This window comes from Podarcis melisellensis, assembly GCF_964234715.1.
Source record: "Podarcis melisellensis genome assembly, chromosome: 11".
NCBI lineage: Eukaryota > Metazoa > Chordata > Lepidosauria > Squamata > Lacertidae > Podarcis > Podarcis melisellensis.
The window spans coordinates 18,044,004-18,071,407 of NC_138543.1; the positions used below are offsets into that span (position 1 = coordinate 18,044,004).

Below are 27,404 nucleotides of genomic sequence, written 5' to 3' on the forward strand. Positions count from 1 at the left end.
GCGGCACCAAACATATACGCTGGTCCTTTCCTTTCAAAATAGCATGATAGTGGAACTAAAAGCCCTTGAAGACTGAAGCACAGAAGGGGCAAAACGATTTCGCTCAGCTTCACTTTAGCAACACATGTGCTTATGATCATCATAAATATGAATGGGGAGGTCGGAGACTGTTCGTGATCTCTGTTTTATGTTAATACTGCTGCACACCTGGAAGAATTTCATACTACTGCCCTCTTAGCATGCTCCCACATATAATGAAACTGTCCCTAAGCGTCCAAAGAGAGGTCGGAAGATATTTCACAAGATGAGATGTGTGGGTCTCAACAAAACCCAAGAAGTATTTGCTCTTCATGTGTCTGTCAAAAATATTATTAGCTGATGGAACAGGAAGAAAATGACGTCTTAATAAGCAGTAGAGGAATGCAGAAAAGAAAGGTAATTTTAACATCACCACATATAAGAATGAGATGTCCTTCAGACAAAGGTCACAAGAAATCAAGAGTCCATCATGAAACTTTGCATGTAATTGATAGATCTTAGAATATAAAAATAAGCTTCCTTGGGCTGTGCATAAATGTAATCATTAGCAACAACTTTACACACATACAAAATTCACTATTGGGTTTTAAACAGCTAGGCTAATGGCAAACACAATCCTCATTGGAGTTAACTACCAATAATCACTGGATCTACTTGAAAGGCACAAAATGTGCCTGTTATAATCTGCATTTCTGCAGCTTGCCTCAATCAGTTTCAACTGGAGACAGTTCCAAATGAGCTATAAAGAAATAAAAATGGCTGCTAAGAATGCAGTGACAAAAGTTACTTCTTAAAACCACAGAGCACTGGAATAAAGAATGTAAGTGTATAAGACAGAAGTTGTGGGGTCACATGTCTCCTGAACATTGTATTATTTATTCCTGCCTTTCAACCAAACATCTCAAGGTTAACAGTGCACTTAAAAACTACACAATACCAAGTATAAAGTGCAGACTAAATCTAAACCAATCTCTGGATTAGGTGTAAATTTGATGCCAAAGCATCTCGGTTCTACTCTGGGTTTACATATACTGCTACAAGATCAGAAGTGATGTAGGATGAAAAGCTTGGCAATTTCAACGTTTTTTATTTTGTCTACTAAACACATGTAAAATAAACACACTAAATTAAATCACTCTCTGGGGCATCAGGGGAAAAAATCCCAATTTTCCAATTCAAACTTGTCCAGAAAGCCTACATCAGTGAAGAATCAGGATGATACAGTGTAACCACTACTTCCTGAACTTGAAGCATGGATTTCTGTACATTAAAGGTAAGCAACATATGATCTGCAGGTTGCATCCAGCTTGCCAATACATTTGTTCCACAAAATCTTTCTTCCATAAAATACCTGGGGAAAAGGCACATATTATGACAGACTTATGACCTGTTACTAACTGTTGTTGTAGATGATACACAGTAAGAACAAGAGTATACTGCAAGATCTCTGATTATGCTATGAGCAGCCATAGTGATATAAATGTGTGCTATTGCATTCTGACCCATCTCCTTTTCCACAATAAACAACTGTTTTGCGTAGAATGTCATCTCCACCAGCAACCGTGCAACTGCAAAGGTAAATCACAGGCAATGCTGGGTCACTTGATGGCATGCATCACAGCAGGTATAGCAGAACATCAACTTGCAGGCCAAGGCAATATCTATTTTACAGTGTCCAGATAATCGCTAGCCCAACTCTTCCATATGTAACTAGGGGAACATTAAAAAAAAATAAAAAATTCACTCTACTTGCTCTTTATATTGCAGTTACCCCACACATGGCTCAAGTAAAATTGACTCTGAATCAGTGCAGCATTCAAAATTCACCAGGCACATTTTGCACCTAGCTACTGGCCACTTGCAACCAAGCGAAGATGCCAGGATTGCACCGGACATCTCTACCATCTGGAGGTGCATACCTGGGGATCCTTGGATCTTGACAGTTTTCACACACTAGCAACACAGCCTGTAGAATACTATCTGTTATATTTTAACTGCACAATCAGAATGGATTTCAGGAACCAAAGCAACTTTTGAGCCGCCTGGCAAAAAAAACTGCACTTAGCCATTCCGTTTTGGAGATTGTAACCCTGGTTTAAGGAGCCATTTGCCACCCAGGTTACATATCTGAATTTCTAACCCTGGTGCAGCCCCTGTCATATTCAAGTGGTTTGAACTGTACTACACGATTTGGAGCCCCCAGGTCCCTTCCTGCCCCCTACCCTCACAAACCCCTAACCCACATGGTTTTTTGTGTGTGTGTGGCTACAGGCTTTAATAGTGGCAGCAGATCTCCCCCCTTCTCCAGTGCCTGATGCACTGCTATGTCCACTACAAGAGGACACTGGAGAGGTAGTTTTTCAAATTACTAATGGGGATGTTCCTAGCTCCTGAGAAAAAAAATCTGGTGCAATGCATGACAGCACATCACATACCAGGAAAGGGTGCTTGCTGTTGCCAGAGTTGCAGGAGCTAGGAAAACCAGGAGGGAAGTGGGCTTGGGGGGAAATGGAATTCTTCAGCAGCTCAGATTTAAATGTGAAGAATTTAGGGCAATTATTGCCAACCTTTCTGAAACGGTGAGCAAATTTGGATTCTTTTTAAAGAGTACAGTGGGCACCAGTCACCAAACAGCTGTCGTGGAGGGCGTCATAAAATAAAATGTACAATCCTGGCATCCGATAAAAGGTTGGCAGGTTTTGTGGGTGCCTTCAATGTAGGAGAGGGAATGCAAACAGGAATTGAGCAGGAAGACCGAACAGTCTCTCATGCATTGTGGATATTTGATGGACTATTGACTGAGACCTTTTGAAGGTACCATAGGAGGCACTGGCAGGAACACAAGAGCCTATGGGTGCTATGCTGGCAACCCCTGATGGAGGTGAGCACTATCCGCTCTTGTGACATCTTTTCTGAGCCAGAAAGTGTGTCATCCACATCTCTATTCATATTATCCCATCCTAAGACCTCATGTCTCATTTCCCAGGGCCAAGCACTGTGATTTCAGCCCCGTGGGTGAAATCACCCTATTGGGTGCTAGTATGAGCACATCCTATCTTTAAAATATCATTAGAATGATAGGATTAGAGCTGGAAGGTACCCCAAAGCTCATCTAGTCTAACCCCCTGCAATGCAGGAATATGCAGCTGTCCCATATGGGGATTGAACCTGCAACCTTGGCGTTATCAGCACCATGCTCTAACCAACCATGTTATCTTCCCCTGAAGGGCGCCACCCTGCAGCTGGTGATCACAACTAGCAGGAACTACAGCTGCTAAGAAATGACAACCATTTCCTCTCATTGCTTTGCCATCCCAGACTTTCCTATCCCCCACCTATTTTTTCATTATTTATCTGGGTTCAAGGTTTTGACCCATTTAAATGGATTTTATTTGGTCTATATAAAAAGTATTGGACATTGGAAGAACCCACACCAGAACAACATATACTGATTTGTTTTATTTTTCATGTGAGATACAACCTGTTCCTGTCTCTCAGTCAATGTCAGCATTTCCCATTTTAAGTCGCTATCGAAGTAGAAGAGCCAGTAGCTTAAGACATAGAAAAATATTCACTAAATCAATCAAAATATAGCAAGTTTGAGGCGGAAATGGAAAATTCAGTGATGCACAGAAACCACAGGTTTAATGGCAGCCAGTCAACTGAACAAATTGCAAGCGTAGGCAATGCTTCCATGAAGCCAAAATAATTATGCACAGTAGCCATTATTTTTCTTGCATACCATACAGTCTAGATATCCTCTATTTTGGATCAATCTCTGTAAATTATTGGCAACAGCTAGCATGTCTGCTCCCTTTTGATAAAAAGCTAAATCTCATTCATTTGCTTATTACAAGCTATGCAAATATTTCACAAATAACTTTCAAGAATTTGTTCAGGCTGATGAGGTTTGATATCCACAGAAGTATTTGCCATGTGATGTGATGCAATGCAAGAAAATCAAATGGAAAAACCGAAATACGCATGACACTCTCAGCAAATTCTGTATGGAAAGAAGAAAGCCTGGAAAATGACAATGTCAGTAGACTAAACACAAGTCTGTAATATGATTTCACTTTATTTTGTTTAATTCATTCAGTCCTTTCCACAAGCTCATATTTCTAAAGTATCTGAAGTATATATTCAGTCTGCACAAGTAGCAAAAATGTGCATGGGGAAATTGTGCATTTTTGCCAAGCACCAAAACCATCTAACCTTGTTCTGAACCTTGGAGGTTGAGAATGTATCTTAACTGGATACACAAAATGAGCCCTAACTCCACCTTTCCCTAACAGACCTTGGGTGTTTATTGGTGAAACAGGACAGATTTTCCCTGTTCTCTGGAACTAAAAAAGGTAAAGGTAAAGGACCCCTGAGAGTTAGATAACTCTGGGGTTGCGGCGCTCATCTCGCTTTATAGGCCAAGGGAGCTGGCGTTTGTCCGCAGACAGTTTTTGCGGGTCACGTGGCCAGCATGACTAAGCCGCTTCTGGTATAACAGAACACTGAAACCAGAGCAGCACACGGAAATGCTGTTTACATTCCTGCTGGGGCAGTACCTATTTATCTACTTGCACTGGTGTGCTTTCGAACTGCTAGGTTGGCAGGAGCCGGGACCGAGCAAAGGGAGCTCACCCCATCGCAGGGATTCGAACCGCCAACCTTCTGATTGGCAAGCCCAAGAAGCTCAGTGGTTTAAACCACCCGTGTCCCTCTTCTGAGGAACTAGAAGTACAGAATTGTTCCATGGCCAGTGACTTTTCTAGTGACCTTTCTAAGGCCCAAACCATGGCAATGTGAAGGTCTGCAAGCCAAGGCAGTGATGGGGAAATGGATCTGCCTGATGGACTAGATCCATAGCTCCTCCCACCTCACACAAACCGACTTTTGACAGCTGGAGGCATAACATTAGGTGTGGGCAAGTAGGCATAGCTGAAAAATAAAACAGCCACACATGCCAAAGCTGGATGAATCAGGCTCGGAGGCCAGGGCTTCTCCACTCATTTGATAAGAAATTTCATTTTCTATGAACGGGCCAAGCCTTGGGCAGTGCAGCCCATATGCAAAACACTTAGTGACAGGACAACAGAGCTGCCACTGGGCTTGAGACAGAGTCACACTAGTGCAGGGGTCGGCAACCTAAGGCCCATGGGCCACAAGCAGCCCACAGGGGTCGTTTAACCAGCTCACAAGCTGCCCCTGAACCGAGCCATCCGCTCGGCAAGTCCCTGGACGCTGTGCTATACCAGCTGGTGCAGGGACTCGCTTCCGCTGTGCCGGAAATTGCATCTGCGCATGCGCAGATGCCAGAAATCGCGGGCATGCTCACTCACACACACACGATCCAGCCCACAGAGGGATCTCCACTGGAGTGAACCGCCCCAGGCAAGGTAAATCTTACCAACCCCTACAGTAGTGGAACCTCCAGGTGACTCCGGCCAGGCCACAAGCCAGCAGAAGCTGGGATAGCTCACTCAGTAGAGCATGAGATCTCAGGGTCAAGGGTTTGAGCCCCACATTGGGCAAACATTCCTGCATTGCAGGAGGTTGGACTAGATGACCCTGGCAGTCCCTTCCAATTCTACGATTATAAGAAGTTTACACAGCATGGGGCTGCTGCACTATGACACTGATTTAGAAAATCTCTAAACTATTTTCAATTGGAAGTGCCGACGTAGGGAAGCCCATCACAACCTTTGAAAGCCGCTGCTCTTGGCAATTCAGACAGCATGGGACAGAGATCAAATGTTTCAAGAAAGCACAATACTGACGTTACCGGAGACTTCACCAACAGAACACTTTGATGGTTGAGCTTTGAACTGAACTTACACAACGTTCTATATTTAATTCCTCTAATGGAGAACCGAGATTTCTAGGAGATTTAGCATGCACAAACTCCAGATCTCTTTAGAGATTAAATGCCTAATAGAGAAACCATAATCAGTCCAATACTTCTTCTTCATGCAGCCCAGCCTAGTTTTCACCATCAAGTATTTTGGAAATGGGTTGGAAACTGACAAGTGACAGATAGAATTATGTTTCAAAGTGGGGGGAAAAACCTAAGCAGCATATTATGGAATAGGTCAAGCAAATTCACAATGAATTCTGAAAAAGCTAAAGTTATAACTCAGAATAGAAACTTCCTACTGTTCCATTCTGATGAAGTTACATAATACTCTTTATCTTTGTCACTGATTTAGCTCATATTTGAAGATATACACAGATCCTATTAACTATTATTATGTACTTAATACCTTGCACATAGAATTTAAAGCACAAGAACAAAACACTGAGTGTTATTACAGGGAGCTTGCCATGTAAAGTTGAACACGAAGAGAGGAAACAGAGGTATGGGATGAAGCGGAAGAGGGTAAATAGTGGAATTTAGTTGAATATTTAAGGTTAGTCTCAATAGGGAACAGAGATTGAAGGGTTAAGATCCTAAGATCTTATATATATTTTTCCTTTTTCTTGCAGTAGATTCTCACAAAATGTCTTCTTTCACAACAGTGGGGTTTTTTATTTTTTTACAATAATTTTTAATCTGGGATTTATGTGGAGTTTAATTGACATCCTCAGTTGTAGACTGAAGTCTGCAGGAAATCAGGTCACATGGTGGAATTCCCATTCGCTGCTTATTGAGGAGTGCTGTGTTGCATTCCAGTACAGTTGAGCGGTTGGGGAGTGAGCAATCAGTGCTTCCAACTATGGCACTGGGCCGTTGCCATAGCAACTGGCTTGGCTGACCTTGCGCCTGTTGACTTATCTCATACATAGGGTTATTTGTGCTCATGAAGGAAATTTAACCCTTTCCTCTATGTCCAGTTCCTCTTAGACACCACAGTTAAGACTCATCCTCCTCAATAGGCCTTGTTTTTCAGAAGTATTCTCTGTGAGGGATACATGGCCTTTCTAGGAGGAAACCTTCAAAGACAAGTACTTCCCAAAGCATTGGCATCTACCTGTTTGAGATTTAAACCTTTCTCAAACTGCTACACCATATCAGATTATCCTATTGGCACTCAAGAGATATGGGTTACCTATGGCCCACCAGATGTTGCCACAAGTCTCGTCATTCCTAATCACTCTCCATACTGCTGGGGGCTGATGGAAAATGAAGTTCAACACCATCTGGAGAGCCACAGGTTTCTCATCAGTGGTTTACACTGCAACTTAGAAGTCAATGGATTGAGTTCAATTAGGTTTATGAAAGTCTTAGTAACAGTCAGAATGTAGTTGGAAGCAACACTTTATACATGCAATAGTAAGTTACAGTATCAAGATTCCTTTTTGTGTGCAACTATGTTTAAATTGTGCCATGGTTCTCCTGCAAATCAGAACTTTCCAAACCTTTGATGTTGGTGACACACTTTTTAGACATGCATCATTTTAGACACACACCCCTTTCCAGCCCCAGGAGGAGTGAGAGGAGCGACAAACCTACATACTGCAACCGACACACTAACCTTTCATGACACACAGTTTGGAAAGCTCTGCTGTAAATTGTGAACATCTTTCTGTAGCTTGGGGACTAAACGTTCTGCTGCTCCCCTGGCCTGTACACCCCTCTTGTCTATAGCGCAGATAACGTTCAGTGGCAGAGCACATGCCTTGCATGCAGAAATGTCTCTAGATCAGTTCCTGGCATCTTCAGGTAGGGCCGGGAAGGACTTAAAACACTGAAGAGCCAATGTTAGTCAGAGCTGACAATAATTAGAAGAACGAACAGTCTGACTTAGTATAAGACAGTTTCTTACATTTCTAATAAAATGATCGGTTGAAATGGTTGTCTGCCTTCCTAATTATCTGCTCACCTCCTGGGTCCCAGTAAATCCCTTCCTTGTTCTTGTGGAATGCTTCCTGGCAGTACAATTGTAGCATTTCCATCCCAAGGTCTTCAGATCCCCTTTTCCTAGCGATTAATCTATGTTCAGGGTTGCTGTGGAAGGTAGCAGACTTTCCTTCCTTGGAGGTTTTTAAGCAGAGGTTGAATGGCCATCTGTCATGGATGCTTTAGTTGAGATTCCTGCATAGCAGGGGGTTGAACAGAATGACCCTCCGGGTCTCTTCCAATGCTACAGTTCTATGATTCTATAATTCTATGATCCCTCCTTATCCTCTGCCATGAATATGCAATGTGCCATCAAAAACAAATGACCTTTTTAAAAGGATGTCGGTTCACTTCTTTACCACGTGGAAAAGCAAAAAGGAAACCATACTTCCTGTATGTATTCATGGGTAGGTAGGTACCATTTTCAAAATTGTTCAGTGGAACCAGACATGTTTCCACTTTAAAAGTACAGCTAACACATTTTTAGGAGGGAAAAGCAGAAGGAATTATTTTGAAGGTAAAGATGAACATCTGTCCAGCTGCAATGCATGTCAACAGAAAAACAAAACAAGGTACATGCCTGAATTATGGTGACTCAATATGCTTAAAAAAAACAACCCTAAACATTCTTTTGTTGATTTAGAAGCCAAGTGCCATTAAGCTAGAATCCTAAAGACAAGCGCTTAAGTCCATTACATTCATAGGAACATATAATAAATCAATAAATGAGTATAATGGAATGCGCACATCAATATTTTAATGTGCAAATGGTCTTAATGTATGTCATTTCTTAATTGGCCACCATCATGCCAGGCTCCAACCCCACTGTCAAGTTTACATGGCAAACTGTATTAAAGGAGTCTCCATTTCATCTGTCATGGCTTTGCTGGGCTTTTCAGCTTCAGAAGACTCCCTCCAAGGGCAGCCAACATCACTCCTATGTTGCAGAACCAGGCAGCACACACAGCTCTCTTCCAACCAGATGTCTAAATTTCTGGTGTTACTTTGCCTGAAGATGACTCTGTCATAACTGTTCCTACACTGCTATGCTAAGTGATACCACAACCAGGGATGTTAGGGGTGTTAGAGGAGGGGTAGTACCTCTGGTGGGGGGCATGATGTGCTCCTTCTGGAGTAGTTTGTCCACCTTTGGTCTCCATCCTGCACTCAGCTCTCACCTATGGCTCCTAGAAGCTTTCAGCATGTGACAGTGGCCACACCTTGAGAACGACTTCAACTGGCCAGCTAAACCAGGTACAGGTATCCAATTGGTCTCAAACTCTCAGTAAGGTAGGGACCTCTTCTCTATGAACTATGGCCCTGAATGGGTTGGTCCTGATTCCTCTCAACTGTATTAGGCAGACATGCTATCATTACAGAGAGAACCAAAATGCCCTGATGATGTTCTATGCCTGAACTGAACAGTATTTATTCAGATCCACTGAAGTTAACGGACAAGACTAACTGAGCTTTTAATTAATTTCAGTGTACGACTTGGTTGATTACCCACACCCACAGAATCTTGATTTCCAGTGGGTGGTTCCAAAGGTACTTCCTTCATTGGGAGAAGACTTTCTGGATCCAACTCAACCTCTTGAACAAAACAGAAGGGCAGCCTATTTTTTAAAAGAGTGAAAGATGTGTTTTTTCACTTCCAAAGCCAGCTTTTGGGGCATGGCCTGAAGGCACAGTTATGCTACAATCTTACTGAAGCTAAACTAATCTGGGTTTGTTGCTGAGATGGGAGGTCACCTGGACACTTTACAGACACTGTGTCCCTGACTTCCATGGAGGAACGTGGACTGTAAATAAAATATAATATGTAAATGCAAAATCTGGAAGTTAAGACCACACTTCTGTTGCTTTCTTGCTTGTGCAGCAAGAGGGTTTTTTTAAAAAAAGGAAAAATTAGTCAGGCACTTCAGGATTTCAAAGAAAACATAAGACAAGACATGAGCTGTGAACTAATGAACAGTGTTCTTTATCTTCCAACAGTAACTAGCATTTTTAAAAAAGGAAAACATGCTGCTTTAGGTGCATAAAGTTGTCATTACAAGCCTTTCCTAACAGGCACTGTAGCTTCACTTCTTCCATGAAACAATTGCAGCCATAAACAATTACTCTTGGCAGCGAGCAGCAAAGGCCACAAATTGTTGTTCATTGTTGTTGTTCTTCTCAGAGATGCAGCCGATGATATTAAACAAATCTGCTTACCTAAACCTAAGAGTTCCACTTCCAGAAACAGAGCAAAGTCTGAGAAAATAAGACACTCTTTCCGGATCCTAAAATACTATGAACTATTGTAAAAGCCACAGACTCCTTGAAATTTAAAGAGAATATTGTTACTGTAAGCCAAGGGGAGGGCAATCGTTTTTTTTGCCTGTCAAGGGCCACATTCCATCAGGGAAAATATGTCAAGGTCTGCATGCCATAAAGGGGTGGAGCCAAACTCAAGTGATAAATGGAGCCTCAGACAAAGGTGTTCTGGATTAACTAACCCAGAAAAAATATTGGCCTTCTTTGATTTTCACCATGGCTACCTCAGATTAGAATTCCCAATTCTGTTCAGGTCTGCTTAGAAGGAAGTCCCACTGCATGGGATGCAGTTACTTCCCATTCAATGTTCAGAGTGCTTTTATTAGTATTATTTGCTTATTTATTTATACAATTCATTTGTGGGCTGCCTATTCATCCAGTTCTGATCAACAAACCAATGCAGCTCAATCTATATCAATGTATATTTCTCAAACAAAACACTAGTCTGTTCAGTTGTTCTGGAGGAGGAGAGAGGGAGGGAACCATGCTCAAAGGCAAGGAAAAATAAGAAGGAAATGAGCAAGAAGGAAGAAGGGAATTCTGATGGGACAGAATGAAAGAAAGGGCAGCTTCAGAAGATATAAAATGAGGTTGGAGGGGGTATATGAGGCTCCAATGCCACAGATTGTATATCTGTGTGTGTTACATGTTCACATAAAAATACCAAACACCCACAAATACTTGGAAGACAGAATATGCACATTAAGATAACAAGCTATTGGCATATCTGCAAGGAGAAATGTAGAGAAAGTGGAGTTGGTAGGGGGGGAAAGGATATTTCTGATCCTTCATACAGCTTTCTGCAGGAAATGAAAATTTGTTTCTGAGCAATTTGTTTCCCTTAGGGGGGAAAAATCTTGTTAAACCTCTATGAAATTAGGAAACGGGGGCAGGAGAGAGAGGGTCTTGTATAATGTAATGTACAGGATTACAAAGCAACGCACACGTGCTTCAGACTTGAATTTCAGCTTCTAATCCCACCATCTGTCCACCAGTTGTGCCGCACACACACACACACAAACTAATAAAGATCTGAGGAATCTCCAAAATGGACAGATAAGTTGTGTTATTTGAATTGCAATGTTTTGCTACTTCAGAGCATCCAACACAGTAATTGCATTCTGCCTGCAAATTAAGCTATAGGAGCTGACATTTGCCACTGGCTAAGGAAATATTACATTGGTTCCTAAACTATATGAGACAAATAGATATTTTGTGCACTGGCTCTGTGTTTCAGGCCTGAAAAGGCAAATCCAGACATTTCTGGCAATTATATTTCCAGATGTGGGAAGTGTCTCTTGGTGTTTGCAAAACTGGTCCATTCTCCACCCTTGATACCTTGAGAGTCCAATCCTATATATGTTTACTAAGAAGGAAATCCCAATAACTGGGACCGACTTCCTAATACGGGTTATAGCCTCTGCCTAATAATTCTCATTTTTTAATTCACTCTTGTAATTCAGACCTGACCAACTCAGCTACCAGCTTCAGGATGCTGAACTCCAAGTTTATAGCATCAAACAAGATGAATAGGAACTAACAGCCTGCTGCTCTCCACAACCTTTCTCTCGGAGCTACCAAGATCCCAGCTCACCCTGTACATATTTCTCTGATGAAAACGAGGGGATGCAGCCTGCTGAATTTTGACAGTTGTTGATAAAAAATATATAAGTGCATGGAGATTTCTTCTGATTCCACTGAACTAAAAACACCATCATCTGTCACAACCTGTAACCATCAGTACGAAAACAAAAGGTCCAAGTCTTATAAAAGTCCATTTTAGAAAGAAAAGCACCCACCACCTTCAAATTCTACAAAGATCACATCCAACCATTCTACTAGATGAAGTTTGGGGAAATGATGCCGATGAAACTATGTTTGCAATGAAAAAGCAAATACAAATGTATTTAGATCACAGCGTCGATGGAGTCATCAGACTAAACAGAGGAGTTCTGCCTTGTGCCTGCATGTAAGGATTGCGGATTCATAAGGGTTTGCATTAAGGTGTTGAGGATCACCATAGTCAATTCCTGCACAGAAAACACCATCTGTGTCGAGGCAGTGGGATCTGGGAAGGAAGCAGGAGTATCCAAAACCTAGCAGAATCCCTCCCAGGCCTAGACTGCCAGCTTTCCCTGCCCCCTTCTCTCCCTGCAAGGAATCTCCCCTTTTGCTCTACGCAGGAACTTTACTTTGACAAGCTCCAAGCGGCGACGTCGCCCCAACCTCCTAAAAATAACAGCCGGCAGAAGAAAGCACAGAAATAACTACCCTCGGGGAAAAAAGAGGGGAGGGGAGGGGAACCAAAGGCGTGAAGCGGCGTCGCTGCTGTCAGGGAAGGAAGCATCTCCTTAGTTAATGCAATGACTAAACGCTAAATCTGGAGCCCAAGATCTGGGGTGGGGAGGGGAAGCAGGAGAGAGAGGGAAGGAGGGGAGATATGCCCACACAGCCCTTTACGCGGAAAGATGGAGAGGCACAACTCCTCCTCCTGCCCCCTCCTCCCCGCCACTTACAAACCAAACTCTGGAGTGGGCGGAATGGGGTGGGTGGGTGGTGCCGGGCAAAGCATCGCAGCCTCTTCCTCTCCCCCCCCTACCCCCCCACGTCCCAAGCTACTCCCATCCGCGCCCGGGGATGGCTTTGGGGAGTCCTCTCGGCTGTTCATAAGTCATCCCAAAGAGGTGGGCAACCCCAAAGCCTGCGCGCCGCGCCGTCTCGATCACACACCCCCCACACCCCCCCCCCACGGAGGGTTAGTAAGATCAAGGAGAGATAGCTTTCTTGGCGCAAGGCGATCCGGCACCCCGAGCCCCAGCGACTGGCTGGGCTTCTCCATCCCCAAACCCACCCCCACCCCCCCACACCGCCACCCAATCGCTCCCAAAGACGGAGCCACTAGTTGATCTCTCGTGGTGGCCAGGCAAGACTCGAAAGTGTAACAAGTCTGGCGCAGTCCGGTCCACGCCGGCTTAGGAGACGGCGGCTCTTCCGGCCGCCTGTCACAGTTGCCCAAGAGTTGGGCCGGTCCCGCCTGGGGGGGGGGAGGGGCCGGACTCTGCCCGATCCTCTGGCGCCTTCGGTCCCGCAGGCGCACAGATCGGATCGGAGGGGGGGTGTTTATTCTCTCTCTCTTTTTTCCCTTCTCCCCCACTCTTTCCCTCTCACCTCCTTCAGCTCCTTAGCCACGTCCTTCAGGTCCCCCAGGACTAATTCCAAATCGTCCACGATGATCTTGATCTGCTCCTTCACTTTGGCTTTGGAGGCTGCCGGCAGCCCTTCGGCCGGAGACGACACGGACGACGAGGTGGCGGAGGAGGAGGTGGTCCCCTTGGACTTGGCGGACATTCTTCGGCGGGGAGCGCCGGGGGAGGAGGGGGAGAGCGCGGCAGGCAGGCAGGTCAGGAGAGCTGGCTGGCCCTCGAGGGGCCACGGCGCCCGTCGCCGTCCCGCCGCTGAGGGGCCCCGGAGCTGCCGCTGCCGCCGTGCCGGCTGCCCATGTTGGGCTCGGGGCCCCAAGGCGACGGCGGCGTTGCCGTCGTGCTCCGGGCGCGCTCCGCCGCTGCCATCAACGCCCCGGCAACTGCACTAGTGAGCGAGGGAGCCCGGGCTGCAGGCAGGCGAGCGGACGGGCGGGCGCTGCGCCTGCGCCTGCCTGCTGCCTGCTTCCCTCCCTCGCCGAGCGACACAGACATGCAGGGCGCTCCGCTCGCCCAGGAGGCGGGCGGGGAAGAAGGGGGAAACAACAACCCCGCGGGGCTTTTTTGCCCACCCCCTCAGAGCCCTCGCCACATGCCTTCAGCCCACAAATCCCGCCTAATCCTCTCGACGGCGGGCGAGCGGCGCTGGACGGGATGTTGCACGGAGCGTGTGGCGCGGGGGGGGGGGGGAGAGAAAAAAACAAAACCGAGCGCGGCTCTTTCTCAAACTGCCTCCCGCCTCTGAGGGGAAACGGGGGGGGGGGCCTTGCGCGCGCGCGCGTGTGTGTGTCGGCTCTAGAACCCACCCGCCCCTTGCGACGGGATGGTTTCGCCCAGAGTCACTCTGGAGAGGCCTCGGGAGACTGTTCATTTCCTCTGGCGACGCGGGGAGAGGTGTAAGTGCGTAAGGAGCCAAGGGAGGCGGAGGAGGAAGGGGGCGGCGATCGTCCCTGCGCAAGACCCGCTGCTTCCCGCCCGCGTGTTTTGGTTTGGTTTTTTTTTTTTTTGGGGGGGGGGGGAATCGCTCCGGTCTCGCTTGCTCGTTGCGCGCGCTCCCCGCTTAGATCCGTTGGCTGAGAGCATCTTTCGAGTGGATCGGTGCGGGGCGGAGATCGCAGGCTCCCTTCCCGCGTTTCTCTGGCGGCGGAGAAAGGGGGAAGAAGGCGGAGAGGGGGAAATGTTGGACCCGTCGCCCAAATTTGGCGCCACGCTTCTCCGTTTCCCCCCGGAGGGGCGGCCAGATCGCGGGAAGAACTGCCTCTAAAACTTCTCTCGATGCCAATGCCGGGATCGCGAGGCAACAGCTCTGCGGGGGAATCCCACTGGCCATCATCATCATCATCATCATCATTATTATATCCCTTAGAAAAGGGGAAAGGACGGAAGCAACTACAGTACTGGAACACTTGCAGCAAGGGCGTAACGGGGGGGGGGGGTGTGCAGCTGCCTCCCATCGAGCAAATAAATAAAAATACTTAACTAACCCAATTGTGTCGCAGGTAACTCGGTTCTGACACACACACCCAACATAAAGCCTGCCCCCTTCCCAAAATAAATCCTACCTAGACCCATGATTTGCAAAGAAATTCAGGAACAGGGCGAGATAATGAAGACCCAGGCGTGGGCAGGGGGACAAGTTGCCCCCTGCCACAAAATCAAGTAAATAAATAAGCATTCTTAACTAAAAGCAGAAGTTGTAGAAAGATTTTGACAGATTTTTTTTCTGAGCACTCAGGGTAATTCAGCTGTTCTTGAGACATTTCATACTGAATCTGCTAGACAAAGCCAGGAAGAGGATGATGACAGGTGGGTTGTCCTGCCCTGGCTATGCCCATGGACCATAGGAGCCAACTCTGAGGGGTCTTCAACCCAAAAAAATATTTGAGGGGCACCACCACCACACCCAGTTGATGAGCATTGCCATTCAAATGGTTTGTGTGATCGATTATGCAGGGTGGGGCTTACCTGCCCCCCACCCCAATATTTTATTTAAGTTGGCCCCCCTGCCATGGACCCAGCCTTGAAGGCTGGCCAGTCACATTCTGTAGGTTTCAAATGACATTTTGGATTCCTATAAGGAGCCTTTTCGGTGGAATTCATAAGGAATTATAGGCTGCTGTGGAGGCATCAAAATAGTAACTCTAGTCTTGATAGTAGCCATGTGAAAGCCCCTGTGATGTTAATTCCTATATGTCTGAGGTTCCCAATGTGGGGCACAATTTGATTTTTAAGGGAGACAATTTGAGAATGAGTTATTAACAGTTAATGGCTTTTTAGGCTTCCTCCACATGAATAGGGGTTCACTTTTTGAATAATAAGAATTATATGTCACGGGGGGAGGGGTGGATCAGGATTTTAGAGATGCTTAGGTGGGGCATGGCCAAAAAAAGGTTGGGAACCACTGCTATATGTGAACTGTAAGTGGGGGAGAGATAAAAAAGTTGGTCAATGTTAAAAATGGATAATATAAAAAATGGTGCTATATAACGAAGGAATGGCAAAACTGTGAGGACCGAAAAACTGTGAGGAACATCTGAAGTGCTCTGATGAGAACTACAGAAGGGAAACTAGGAATCTGTGTCTGCAAAGAGGAGGGATACAAGTGGAGAACAGGACAACAGCTTCCGGGAAACTGGAAAAATACCACAAGGAAATAGGACCTGGATAAATGAAATTAAACAGCTGTTATAGAAAGATAAGAAAATGCAATCGAGAAGTTTGCTTCTATCTTCAAAGTATCAGGACTTCAGAAATTCAAGGAAATGGAAGGTGGGGTCATTTATTAAGGTAGAATCCTCTGTGGGGTTCAACCTTTTCTCCAAACAGAACAAGATGTGTGTGCAGTTGTCAAAGAATTACATTATAATTGATTGTATTCAACTTCATCACAAAATCCTGGAGAAGGGTCTTAGCTCAGTGGTAGAACAAATCACTTGTATGCAGAAGGTCCTCGGTCCAATGCTGTCACATCACCGAAGCTCCCACCACTACCATCCCCTCTGAATTTCTGAAGACGCACAGAAGAGTCACTACTTTTCAATGCTGAGAATACCGAAAAAGCTTCCTATGTTCCTAACAGAATAGTTCTGTTTAGACAAGGCGGCTCAGTAACCTGCACCTTACCTGATGCAAAGAGCAAATTACTAAAATATTATCAACATTAAACATTTATTGCCACATTCTAGGTTTTTTTTATTCTTGCACAATCCAAAGAGGCGTTTTGGAGAGCAGTGGCTTGTATTGATTTGTAGTAAAATTGACTGTAAAAGACTCTTCCACATGTCTGCTGGGGATTGTATATTTTTCAAAAAAGGTTACAATTGCCTAATTTTGGTTCTCGGTGAGAGTTAGTAAATTTGCTACACTGTATTCGCGGTCATCTTTAAACAACTATAGTCGTTCTGACTGCATTGAGTTGCTCCGAAATCCCCCTGAGACACTGATTCCATCATTGAAAATCCAGACGTATGGCAATCCTAAATCAGAAGTAAATCCCACAAAGGCTTCAATTCTTTGCACTTAGTTAGAAGTAAGTCCTACTGAACTCAGTAGAGCTTACTTCTGAATAGATATATACAGTGGTACCTGGGGTTACATACGCTTCAGGTTACAGCCTCCGCTAACCCAGAAATATTACCTCAGGTTAAGAACTTTGCTTCAGGATGAGAACAGAAATCGTGCTCTGGCGGTGGGGCAGCAGCAGGAGGCCCCATTAGCTAAAGTGGTGCTTCAGGTTAAGAACAGTTTCAGGTTAAGAACGGACCTCCGGAACGAATTAAGTACTTAACCTGAGGTACCACTGTATAGGATTTTGCTGCTGCTTCAGTATGGCTCTTTCCTAAAAAAGTATGAATAAGTGGGTACAATTCTCCTACTGACTAATACAGTTCATTAGATGACTCCCCTCATTATAGAGCTGGCATACACACACATACAAAGACAGATGTGCCTATTTCTGAGGCAACCTATAATTCCATGTTGAAATTTCGAGTAGCAATTTGAACACAAAACAGACATTGAAAAATATCGGTTGTTTCGTTGACATTTTTTCTGATGCGCTTTAAAGGACAAAACGGCCACGATCCAAACTGCCTTCCTGCTGCTTGTCTTGCAAAAGGCGACAGAAGAGTCAGAACAGGCAAAAGAAAATACCACAGCACAAAGTTTAACTTCGCGATTTGCCCCCACAAGTTGTAGCGGCAGCTTTAAACTTATATGGCTTTAAAAGAGAATTTGGGAAATTCATGGCTGATAAGTCAACAGCTATTAGCTATGAGGGCTGTATTTTGGCTACATGTCAGAGGCAGCATGTCTCTGAATGCCACTGGATTTGAATCACAAGTGAAGATGATACTGGACTAGATAGGCCTTTGGCCTGTTCCAGCAATTGGGTTCCTAAAAGTATCAAAAAGCTCACCCCAAAAATCTGTTTAATGAACACTCATTAAGTATATCTTGTACACAACATACCATTAACAGCTGTGATCTCATTAGCTTACAGGATCTAAGCTAAGCAAAGTTACTGCTGATCAGTAATTGGATGTTTGAGACATTGGTAAAGCAACCCAGCTGATGAAGTGTTTGTTTCAGTAGCTTCTTAGTTGTCACTTTTACAAAGCAAGAATCAATACTGCATCTTGCAGCAATGCTAATGAATCATGTCGCTGCCAGAAACTTTTTCTGAAACCTGCATGTGCTTAAGCAACCCAAACTCCCTGTTTTCTATGTGGGTGATTTTAAAATAAAATAATTATTTTTAAAATGCTTTGGAGCAGTGCACAGGACTTCACAATTAATCATGATATATATTGTATCCAGTGCTATTTCTCTTGAAAAAGAGGTGCTGGAACTCAACATGAATGCCTCCCTTGTTCTCTTATAATGGCAATGGCACCCACTTCAGAGGTGCCAGAACTGAGTTCTGGCGAGTTCCAACTGAAAATAAGCCCTGATTGTATTAGAATTATTAGTATAAATTTTCGTATAGGGGATGGAAGCAGCCATTTACTTATTTTACCACACTTTTCTAGCTATTTCTTGAATCTCTGCTGAAAGACCCACTCATCCTGGCAGAAGGTAGAGTTTTTTATGCAGTAAAAAATTACAATAAAAAAATCAATAAAATTCCACAATTTGAAACAGAAGAAAGATCTCAAATGGACTGTATAAAAATTGCCAATGGATGATTCTTATATTCTTGCGCTATTTAGCACCATTAGGTAAGTACACTGAACCAAAATGGATCTTACATTATTTAAAATGAAGGAGGGTAATTTTTGTTTTAAAAAGGCTTCTTTGAGACCTACATGGGGAAAAGTGGGAAATATTTTTTAATTTTTTTTACTAATAGCAGCAAACGGGTTTCCTTTTCCAAATGCTATTTGAAAAGGACACAGCTTCACCTTAGGACAAAGGTAAAATCACAAAATACAGGGGGAGTAGGTAAAAGAAAAGGTAAAGGATCCCTGGACAGTTCAGTCCAGTCAAAGGCGACCATGGGGTTGTGGCGCTCATCTCACTTTCAGGCCGAGATCCACAGACAGCTTTCCAGGTCATGTGGCCAGCATGACTAAACCGCTCCTGGTGCAACGGGACACTGTGATGGAAGCCAGAGTGCACATAAACACTGTTTACCTTCCTGCAGTAGTGGTACCTATTTATCTACTTGCACTGGCGTGCCTTTGAGCTGCTAGGTTGGCAGGAGCTGGGACAGAGCAACGGGAGCTCACCCCATCGCGGGGATTCAAACCGCCAACCTTCTGATCGGCATGCCCAAGAGGCTCAGTGGTTTAGATCACAGTGCCACCCACGTCCCTTTTCCAGGGGGAGTACCAGAGAGTGGCAATGGCAGAATAGCCTTTTTTAATTAAATGCATGCCCCAAGGATGCCTGTTTGGCACTTTGGCATAATTTCACCACAAGGTAAAGACATTTTTGTTTTCCCAGGCATTGGGCAGCAAAAGTTGTATTTCACTATTGCTGTTCTTCATATGCTTATGTGATTTTCTGTAGGGAGGGGGTGGCGCTGTGATCTAAACCATAACAGCCCGCAAGATATAAAAATAAGTGTTTCATTGTGGTAGCCTTAAAGAATTATAAGCATCCAAAGACAAGCCCAGAAGAATGCCTTATCAACAGTTCATTGACAGGAAGTCTTGACAACTCGACACAGAGCATCAGCCTAATATATTAGTAAAACATAAATATCCCTGAGTTTCTAAAAGTGTCAGGTTTTAAATAGCTTATGTTGGAGCCTGAAGGACCATGAATAGATTAACTCTGTTATTTCCCAGCTTTTAAAATCTTAATACTCTATCATAAAATATACACTGAAACATCTGCTTGGAAATTTGGCAAAATATCCTGCTTTGTGTTGACACAACAGGTACCTATTTATGCCCCATCCAAATCCTCTTATTCAGAGATGGCCATTAGGCCATTAGGAAGCCACCTCTGGCACTTGATTTATCAGCAAACTTGTTACTTTTAAATTTATTATTTTTGAATTCTTGGTTTTGGTGACAAATTCATGAGGGATTTTGTGCCTCACTTGCTAAATAACTTGGCCAGCCCTTTGGTAGTATGCAATGGGAGCAGGGAGGGGCAAGAATTTGCTATTCCACCTTTGCCACCAAAATGTATTGGGACAGCCTTGCACTTATTTATTGGAACTTTATTGTACTTGTTTATTGTACTTAGATATTGACAAAGGAGATATTTGTGTGTGGGGGGGTGTACATGTATCCTGCAACCCTTTGCACACTTACCTGAAAGTTGTGTGCTGGAAATGTAGGTTTGCACACTTAAAGTTGATTAAAGTGACCCACCCAACGCAAATTCCACTTTACAAAACTTGGACTTTTTGCAGCTCAGAAAGTGATGAGAAAATGCATTAAAAAGGATGAGACTGAAGGTCGATTGATAGGAAAGTGTATAGCCCCTCCTCAAGCAAATCCGGATGAATGCTCATTGTCATATAAACTTGCCACAAACAAATTAGAATGAATGTTCAATAAAGAGTGGACAGAATCTAGCCTCCCCAATGTGCAAGCAAATAAGGATGAAATCTGGAGGTACCCACAGGCTATACTGCATGTAACTTGGGAGCAGGAAGAGATAAATGAAACCATTATTATTATTTTTATAGCAATGATGACTAACTGCAACCTTTATGTTCAGAGGCACGATCACGGTTCTTGGGATGGAGGCAACTAGGAAAGGGCTATTGCCTTTATTTCCTGTTTGTGGACTTCCTGAGGGCAGCTGGTTCACTGCTATAGGAAACAGGATGATGAATTAGGTGGGCCTTTGAACAAATTCATGGAAAAAAATCTACACAAGCTGCATTAAAATGAGTGGCGGCTGTGCAAGGTTCCCTTTTATTACAATGGAGCCCACGTAGGAGAATTTCTCAGTGGATTGTGTATGTGTGTGTATTAATTTTAAAAGGACCTTAATTGACAGAAACATCTCCTAAACATCTTGCCACTGGTTTGTTTTTGTTTACTGCATAACTGTCAGCTAGCAAACGTCTTCTTTTTCTCCCCAAAGAGAAATTGGTCGGTGTCAGATGCAAACTATTTCCTGTGAAAAAGTATCCTTTTACCACTGGCATTCACTTCAGTCATACATTATTGCAAACATCTGGAGCTCTGCAGAGAAACCCAGCCTGGATTCCATCCAAAACCAGCATAATCAGGGCAGGCGGAGGGGAAAAAAAGGATTGAATGGGTAAAAACAGGAAAAGGATGTGGGAAGGAAAGGTAAAACGTTGAATCATTATTGAGAGAAGAGAGGGGAAACAGAGTTTGTTCTCCTTAAAAACAAACACGGTGGATAAACATGCCATCTCTTGTATTTAGTTCCTTTTGCATCATTCCCTGTTAGAACAGCTCGTGGCAGCAGTATGCACAACATAAGAAAAGGATTCAAACATACCCTTTCCATTCACTTCCATTTAGCTTCTTTTTCTATGAGTTCCCAACATCTAAATCATTTTTAAAGATGTCATGCAAAATTCACAGGAATTCCTGTAAGGGCCACTTTCTGCAAATGACGACTAATGAATGGAAATCCCCTTCTCTGAGAATGCGCATCACATCGCGTCTTGCAAAGTGTTTCCAGATGGGCGTTTATGGTGGGATCAGTGCTGCTCATGCTTGTTCCTCTCTCACGCAACAACACTGGCAATGAAACGCCACCCTGCATTTCATTTAACCCAGATTTACCCATTCCACAGGAAATCTTGAAGGTTCTAAAAGCTTGTTGCCAACAACCCATTTGTGATATCTAAATCACCCATTTCATGTTGTTGTTTAGTCATTTAGTCATGCCTGACTCTTCGTGACCCCATGGACCAGAGCACGCCAGGCACTCCTGTCTTCCACTGCCTCCCGCAGTTTGGTCAAACTCATGCTGGTAGCTTCGAGAACACTGTCCAACCATCTCGTCCTCTGTTGGCCCCTTCTCCTTGTGCCCTCCATCTTTCCCAACGTCAGGGTCTTTTCCAGGGAGTCTTCTCTTCTCATGAGGAGGGCAAAGTATTGGAGCCTCAGCTTCACGATCTGTCCTTCCAGTGAGCACTCAGGGCTGGTTTCCATTTCACAGAACCATAGAATTGTAGAGTCGGAAGGGACCCCAAGGATCATCTCTTCCAAGCCTATCTGTAGTAGTAAACCTCTATATGGAAGCTTAATTGTCTTTATTAAACCCTCAGTATGCAAAGTACTATACAGTTTATATGCCATTCCCATGTGACAAGGATGAGAAACCTGAGGCTCTCCTGATATTCCATTATTTCTGACCACCGACCATGCTGGCTGTAGTTAATAAAAGTTGGAGTCCATCAACATCTGGAAGCTCATAGGTTCTCCAGCCCTGATCTCTGGAGACCACTATTTACATTTTACAAGTAGGAACAAGACCAGCAACACTTGAATATGCCTTTCAGCAAAGTCTACTAAATTCCACATGCTGGTCAGGCAGTTAAATCTTGCTTCAACACTGCTGCCAGGACAGAACCTCCTACTGCACCTGAAGGCAGTAGGTTAGCTCACTGAGGGGCACAGGACAGGACAACATCTAATGTTTGCTCCCTGACTGTCAGGGGCTGGACTGAGGAGGAATGGTGGGGACTGCCCCCTCCCCTTCCTGCACCTTCCCGAGAAGAGGACAGTACAGTGGTACCTCGGGTTAAGTACTTAAATCGTTCTGGAGGTCCGTTCTTAACCTGAAACTGTTCTTAACCTGAAGCACCACTTTAGCTAATGGGGCCTCCTGCTGCTGCTGCACCACTGGAGCACAATTTCTGTTCTTATCCTGAAGCAAAGTTCTTAACCTGAGGTAATATTTCTGAGTTAGCGGAGTCTGTAACCTGAAGCGTATGTAACCCAAGGTACCACTGTATAGATTTAGAACAGTGGTTTGCAGAAGGTCATGGTTCAGAAGCTGCAGAAGAGGGAAGCTGGGAAATATTGAGAGAGCAGCAGGAAGAAGAAGAAGCACCGGGGAGAGACAGACAACAGACTCAGTGTCTCTAGAAAGCGTTCCTGACCCCCCCCCCTCTACCAGGACCTGGTATGCATTGAGAGAGGTAGAACAGAAAGCTCAGAGGCAGAAAGCACAGATCATCCAGCACAGGGGTGATGTAGAATAGGAGGGACTGAGGCAGGGCCAGATTTAGGTTTGATGAGGCCCTAAGCTACTGAAGGTAATGGGGCCCTTTATATGCCCAGCTGTCCTTTGTCAGCAACAAATTGTTGCTGTTTTTTGTGTTGAATATATGCTTTATGGTAATTTGTGGACCTAATAGGTATCTAAAGCCATCTTACTAGATTCAAGTAGGTAGCCATGTTGGTCAGCCTTAGTCAAAATAAATTTTATAAATTCTTTAAAAAGATAGTTAAAAAGACACTTCTTCCAAAATCTTAAAACTCCCTTAAAAGAATCAAGTCTTCAAAAAAGTCATATGATCTAAGAAAGACTTTAAAAGAATCCTTCCAAAAGAATTTTAAAATTATAATGTAGCACCATGGAGACCAACTGAGTAGTTTTAGGCATAAGCTTTTGTGTGCATGCACACTTCTTCATTTTATTTGTTTTTTATCTTATATTTTGGAAGTATACATACAGTTTTTCCCCCTTTAATTTTTTTGGGGGCCCCCAAGAGAGTGGGGCCCTAAACTATAGCTTGTTTAGCTTATACGTAAATCCAGCACTGGGCTGAGGGGGTGGAACTTTACCTGGTGTGCTGTTATCTAAGAGAGACCGCATTCCTTTGTCTTTCTCTGTGAATACTGAATAAACTTCTTGTTTATCTGCTTCATGGCATCCCACCGTAGGAGGGATAGGATTCCCTGAAACCTGACACTAACCTTCGCCAAAGGCCACCACCTCACTCTGACTCATGGTAGGCCTAGTCCTGAAGATGTCGTTTAGTAAAAGGGATACATTTATGTTCTATAATGTACCACTGCAGGGAATTTGAACTTAACTACTCCTATGGGCACAATTTATCTGCCCATCACATGAAAATGAGAGATTTGTATTGGGACCAAAATTAATAAATTCAAATCCTTATTTATATGCATTTTAAACGCAGAATTTACCAAGACTAATGCTTCTACTAATGTTATTACATTCACACTTGCCATAAGTAAACACTGTTTTATCTATGAAGATGTGAGGCACTTTGATGCTACGGAGGTGCCCTGCATTTTTATCAATGTTGTTCATGTTGCTAAAAACAGATTTGGTTAACGTTCCGTCTAGTTGTGTTAGTATTTGAGGTTATGTCCTTCCATTTTAAACCAACACAGAATGGTTCTGAGAACATTTCTGTGGCAGCAATAATTTTTCCTATCTGGACATAAATAGCTGGATCTCATGTTTGTTGGCCCACCCTCATTCCTAATAAGCTCTTTAGCAACGAGGAACTATTTCTCTCTCCCTCTCAACATGAGATGAATAGAGGGTGAGCAAGTGCAGAAGTATCACTGACATTAATGCAGGAGCAGAAACTCATAAAGTTAATGGAATTTAATGTACTATAAAGTGGTAGATGTCAAAATAGCCCCACAAATCATAAGAGTCTCTTTGGTCCTGGACATACTTTGTTTTTCAGTTCTGCAGCAGGGGTAATGCATATCCCTAACTTTTAGTTAAAACTATAATTGTGGGGTGCTAACCAACCTACTCATTGTCTGAAAACCTAGGATGCTGCTGCCAATACGTGTAGGCAATACTAGGCTAGATAGGCCAATGATAACACTCAGTATAAGGCAGCTTCCTAGGTTCACCTGTTGAGATCTGATGGATAGCAGCCTCTCCCAAGGGACATACATTCAATGGAAAGTTCCATAGAATCATAGAATTGTAGAGTTAGAAGGGACTCCATGGTCATCTAGTCCAACCAATTGTAAGGCAGGAATCTTGACTAAAGCATCCATCATCTGCTTAAAAACATCCAATGAAGCAGAGTCCACAACCTCCTGAGGGGGTCCATTCCACTGCCAAACAGCTCTTACTGCCAAAAAGTTCTTCTCAATGTTTAGTTGAAATCTCCTTTCTTGCAACTTGAATCCATTGGTTCAGGCCCTACCATCCGGAACAGGAGAAAATAAGCTTCCTCCATCTTCCACATGACAACCCTTGGGATATTTGAAGATGGCTATCATATCTTCTCTCAGACTCCTCTTCTTTTCAAGGCTAAACATACCCAGCTCCCTCAACTGTTCCTCATAAGGCTTGGTTTCCAGACCCTTGATTATTACGATTGTTTATTGAATTTATCTTGGTCACCACAAAAATGCACCCTGAGGCATTGCTATTGGCATTTCAGGAGATGTTTCACTGCAATACAAATGGCAGCCTCTGAGGGGGGATTTTTTTTTATTTAAAAAACTAATAATTACACAACGAAACAGTGTACACATTCATTGCATTCATGAACTTTTTAGTTTGGCCCTAATACTACTGTGGTGCTGTTGCATTTGCCATTTTTGTTTGGCAGATCAAACTACTCTTCCTACAGAAAATCCTGGTGGAATGCAACCCTGACCTGTAGTAGTTACAAACATTTATCTTCATCCCAGTTTAATATCTTGAAAGAACAAAAGATGGCTCCTGCTAGATACACCCAAATGTCCATTGAGTTCAGCATCCTGTTTTCTACAATGGCTGATAAAATACCTATGGGAAGTTCCAAAGAGGAGTATGAGGGCAATAGCCATTTCCTGCTGTTGTCCCTCAGCATGGTGCCTCTTGTACATTAACAGTGTCATTGGAGCAGTGCGGGATGTACAGTTTGTAGCTTCACTTCTCTCAGAGAATGGCGATGGTGAAATTTTGCCTCTTAAGCAAATCGTAATGGCACTCCTCAGTTCTGGAACTGAGGAACCATTACATCTGCCTAAGGCTTGCAAGGAGATGCAGGCCCCATATTGTTTAGAAAGTAGGTGTAGAATAAAACTGGGGAAAGGTTTATCCCACTTCCGAATAACAGATATGCAACTGTCAACATTTAACATTAGTATCATTTCTTCTGTACAGTACATAGTCTATATCCAGTTCATGAAGAATGATGATGTGGAAATCGTAACGAAAGTAAGAAGTGCAAAGAGATCAAAGTCGAATATGGAAAGCAGTTCTTTTTGAAATATGGACGAATCCAATCTCAGAGGTGATTTGCAGGGCATGTATATCTACACCCCACTGCTCTCACCTTCAGGTTATCAAACCTTGTCAGACTTGTTCATATCATCTCCAGGAGCTGATGTTTGAAGAATTCATCATCAAAATGCATCTGAAGGAACATGTTTGAGAATAATGTTTGCCAAGAACAAGAATCATGACATCAATGGTGAGATTGTCTTACCTAACAGGAAGAGATGTTTTATGAATAGTTTGCATTTGATGCATCTTTTATCATGAAGACACAATCATATGCAAATTTGCTTGTAAAGAGATGGCTCAATGGAACTTATCTGTTCAATCCAGGCTGTTTAGGAATATGTCTCCCATGTGATTTGCAAGCCTTAATATGTATACCGCCTATAATATGCAGGGGGGAGTGAAATATTATTGCAGTATATTTCATTTGTCAGATTAAATGTAAATACCATGCTAAGACTGGAGTCTTATACCAACTTGCCTGTTTCCAGGGCAGTTGTCTACCAGCTCCATCTGGTACACAGGCTGAGACCCTACCTGCCTGCAGACTGTCTCACCAGAGTGGTGCATGTTCTAGTTATCTCCCACTTGGACCACTGCAATGTGCTCTACATGGGGCTACCTTTGAAGGTAACTCGGAAACTACAACTAATCCAGAATGCGGCAGCTAGACTGGTGATTGGGAGAGGCCGCCAAGACCATATAACACTGGTCCTGAAAGACCTACATTGGCTCCCAGTATGTTTCCAAGCACAATTCAATGTGTTGGTGCTGACCTTTAAAGCCCTAAACGGCCTCGGCCCAGTATACTTGAAGGAACATCTCCACCTCCATCATTCAGCCTGGATACTGAGGTCCAGTTCCGAGGGCCTTCTGGTGGTTCCCTCACTGCAAGAAGTGAGGTTACGAGGAACCAGGCAGAGGGCCTTCTCGCTAGTGGCGCCCACCCTGTGGAATGGCCTCCCATCAAATGTCAAGGAGATGAGTAACTATCTGACTTTTAGAAGACATCTGAAGGCAACCCTGTATCAGGATTTTTTTTTACATTTTTACATATTTTACATTTTTTATGTGCTGTAAGCTGCCCAGAATGGCTCAGGAAACCCAGCCAGATGGGTGGGGTATAAAAAATTGATGATGATGATGATGATGATGATGATGCCTGGGACTATGCTCCATTGAACTCAGTGGGTCACAGGGCCAGCCTGCTCATGAGGTGGGCTGAGGCAGCCACACTGAGTGGCAGGAATCCCATGGGGCAGTGCCCCTGTTAGTGCCCTTCCTGCCCCTGCCACCACTATTGGAGAAGCAAGGAGAAGTAGCAGCAGTGGCTTCCACCAAGGTCTTGT

General features: G+C 43.9%; 2 protein-coding genes across 3 annotated transcripts in view; both read right to left on the minus strand.

Moving 5' to 3' along the window:
• PRR16 (proline rich 16) overlaps positions 1 to 13,656 on the minus strand; it is a 117,960-nt gene extending 104,304 nt beyond the window's left edge. For both annotated transcript variants that reach the window (XM_081930753.1, XM_081930752.1), the window contains exon 1: positions 13,355 to 13,656. In XM_081930753.1, the coding sequence (XP_081786879.1) occupies positions 13,355 to 13,534 (180 nt within the window). In that variant the 5' untranslated portion in view covers positions 13,535 to 13,656. The remainder of the gene's footprint in view (positions 1 to 13,354) is intronic.
• Positions 1 to 27,404, minus strand: part of LOC309379943 (craniofacial development protein 2-like) — a gene marked incomplete at its 3' end in the record, with an annotated part of 444,433 nt that overhangs the window by 21,375 nt on the left and 395,654 nt on the right. The gene's annotated exons all lie outside the window — the stretch shown is intronic.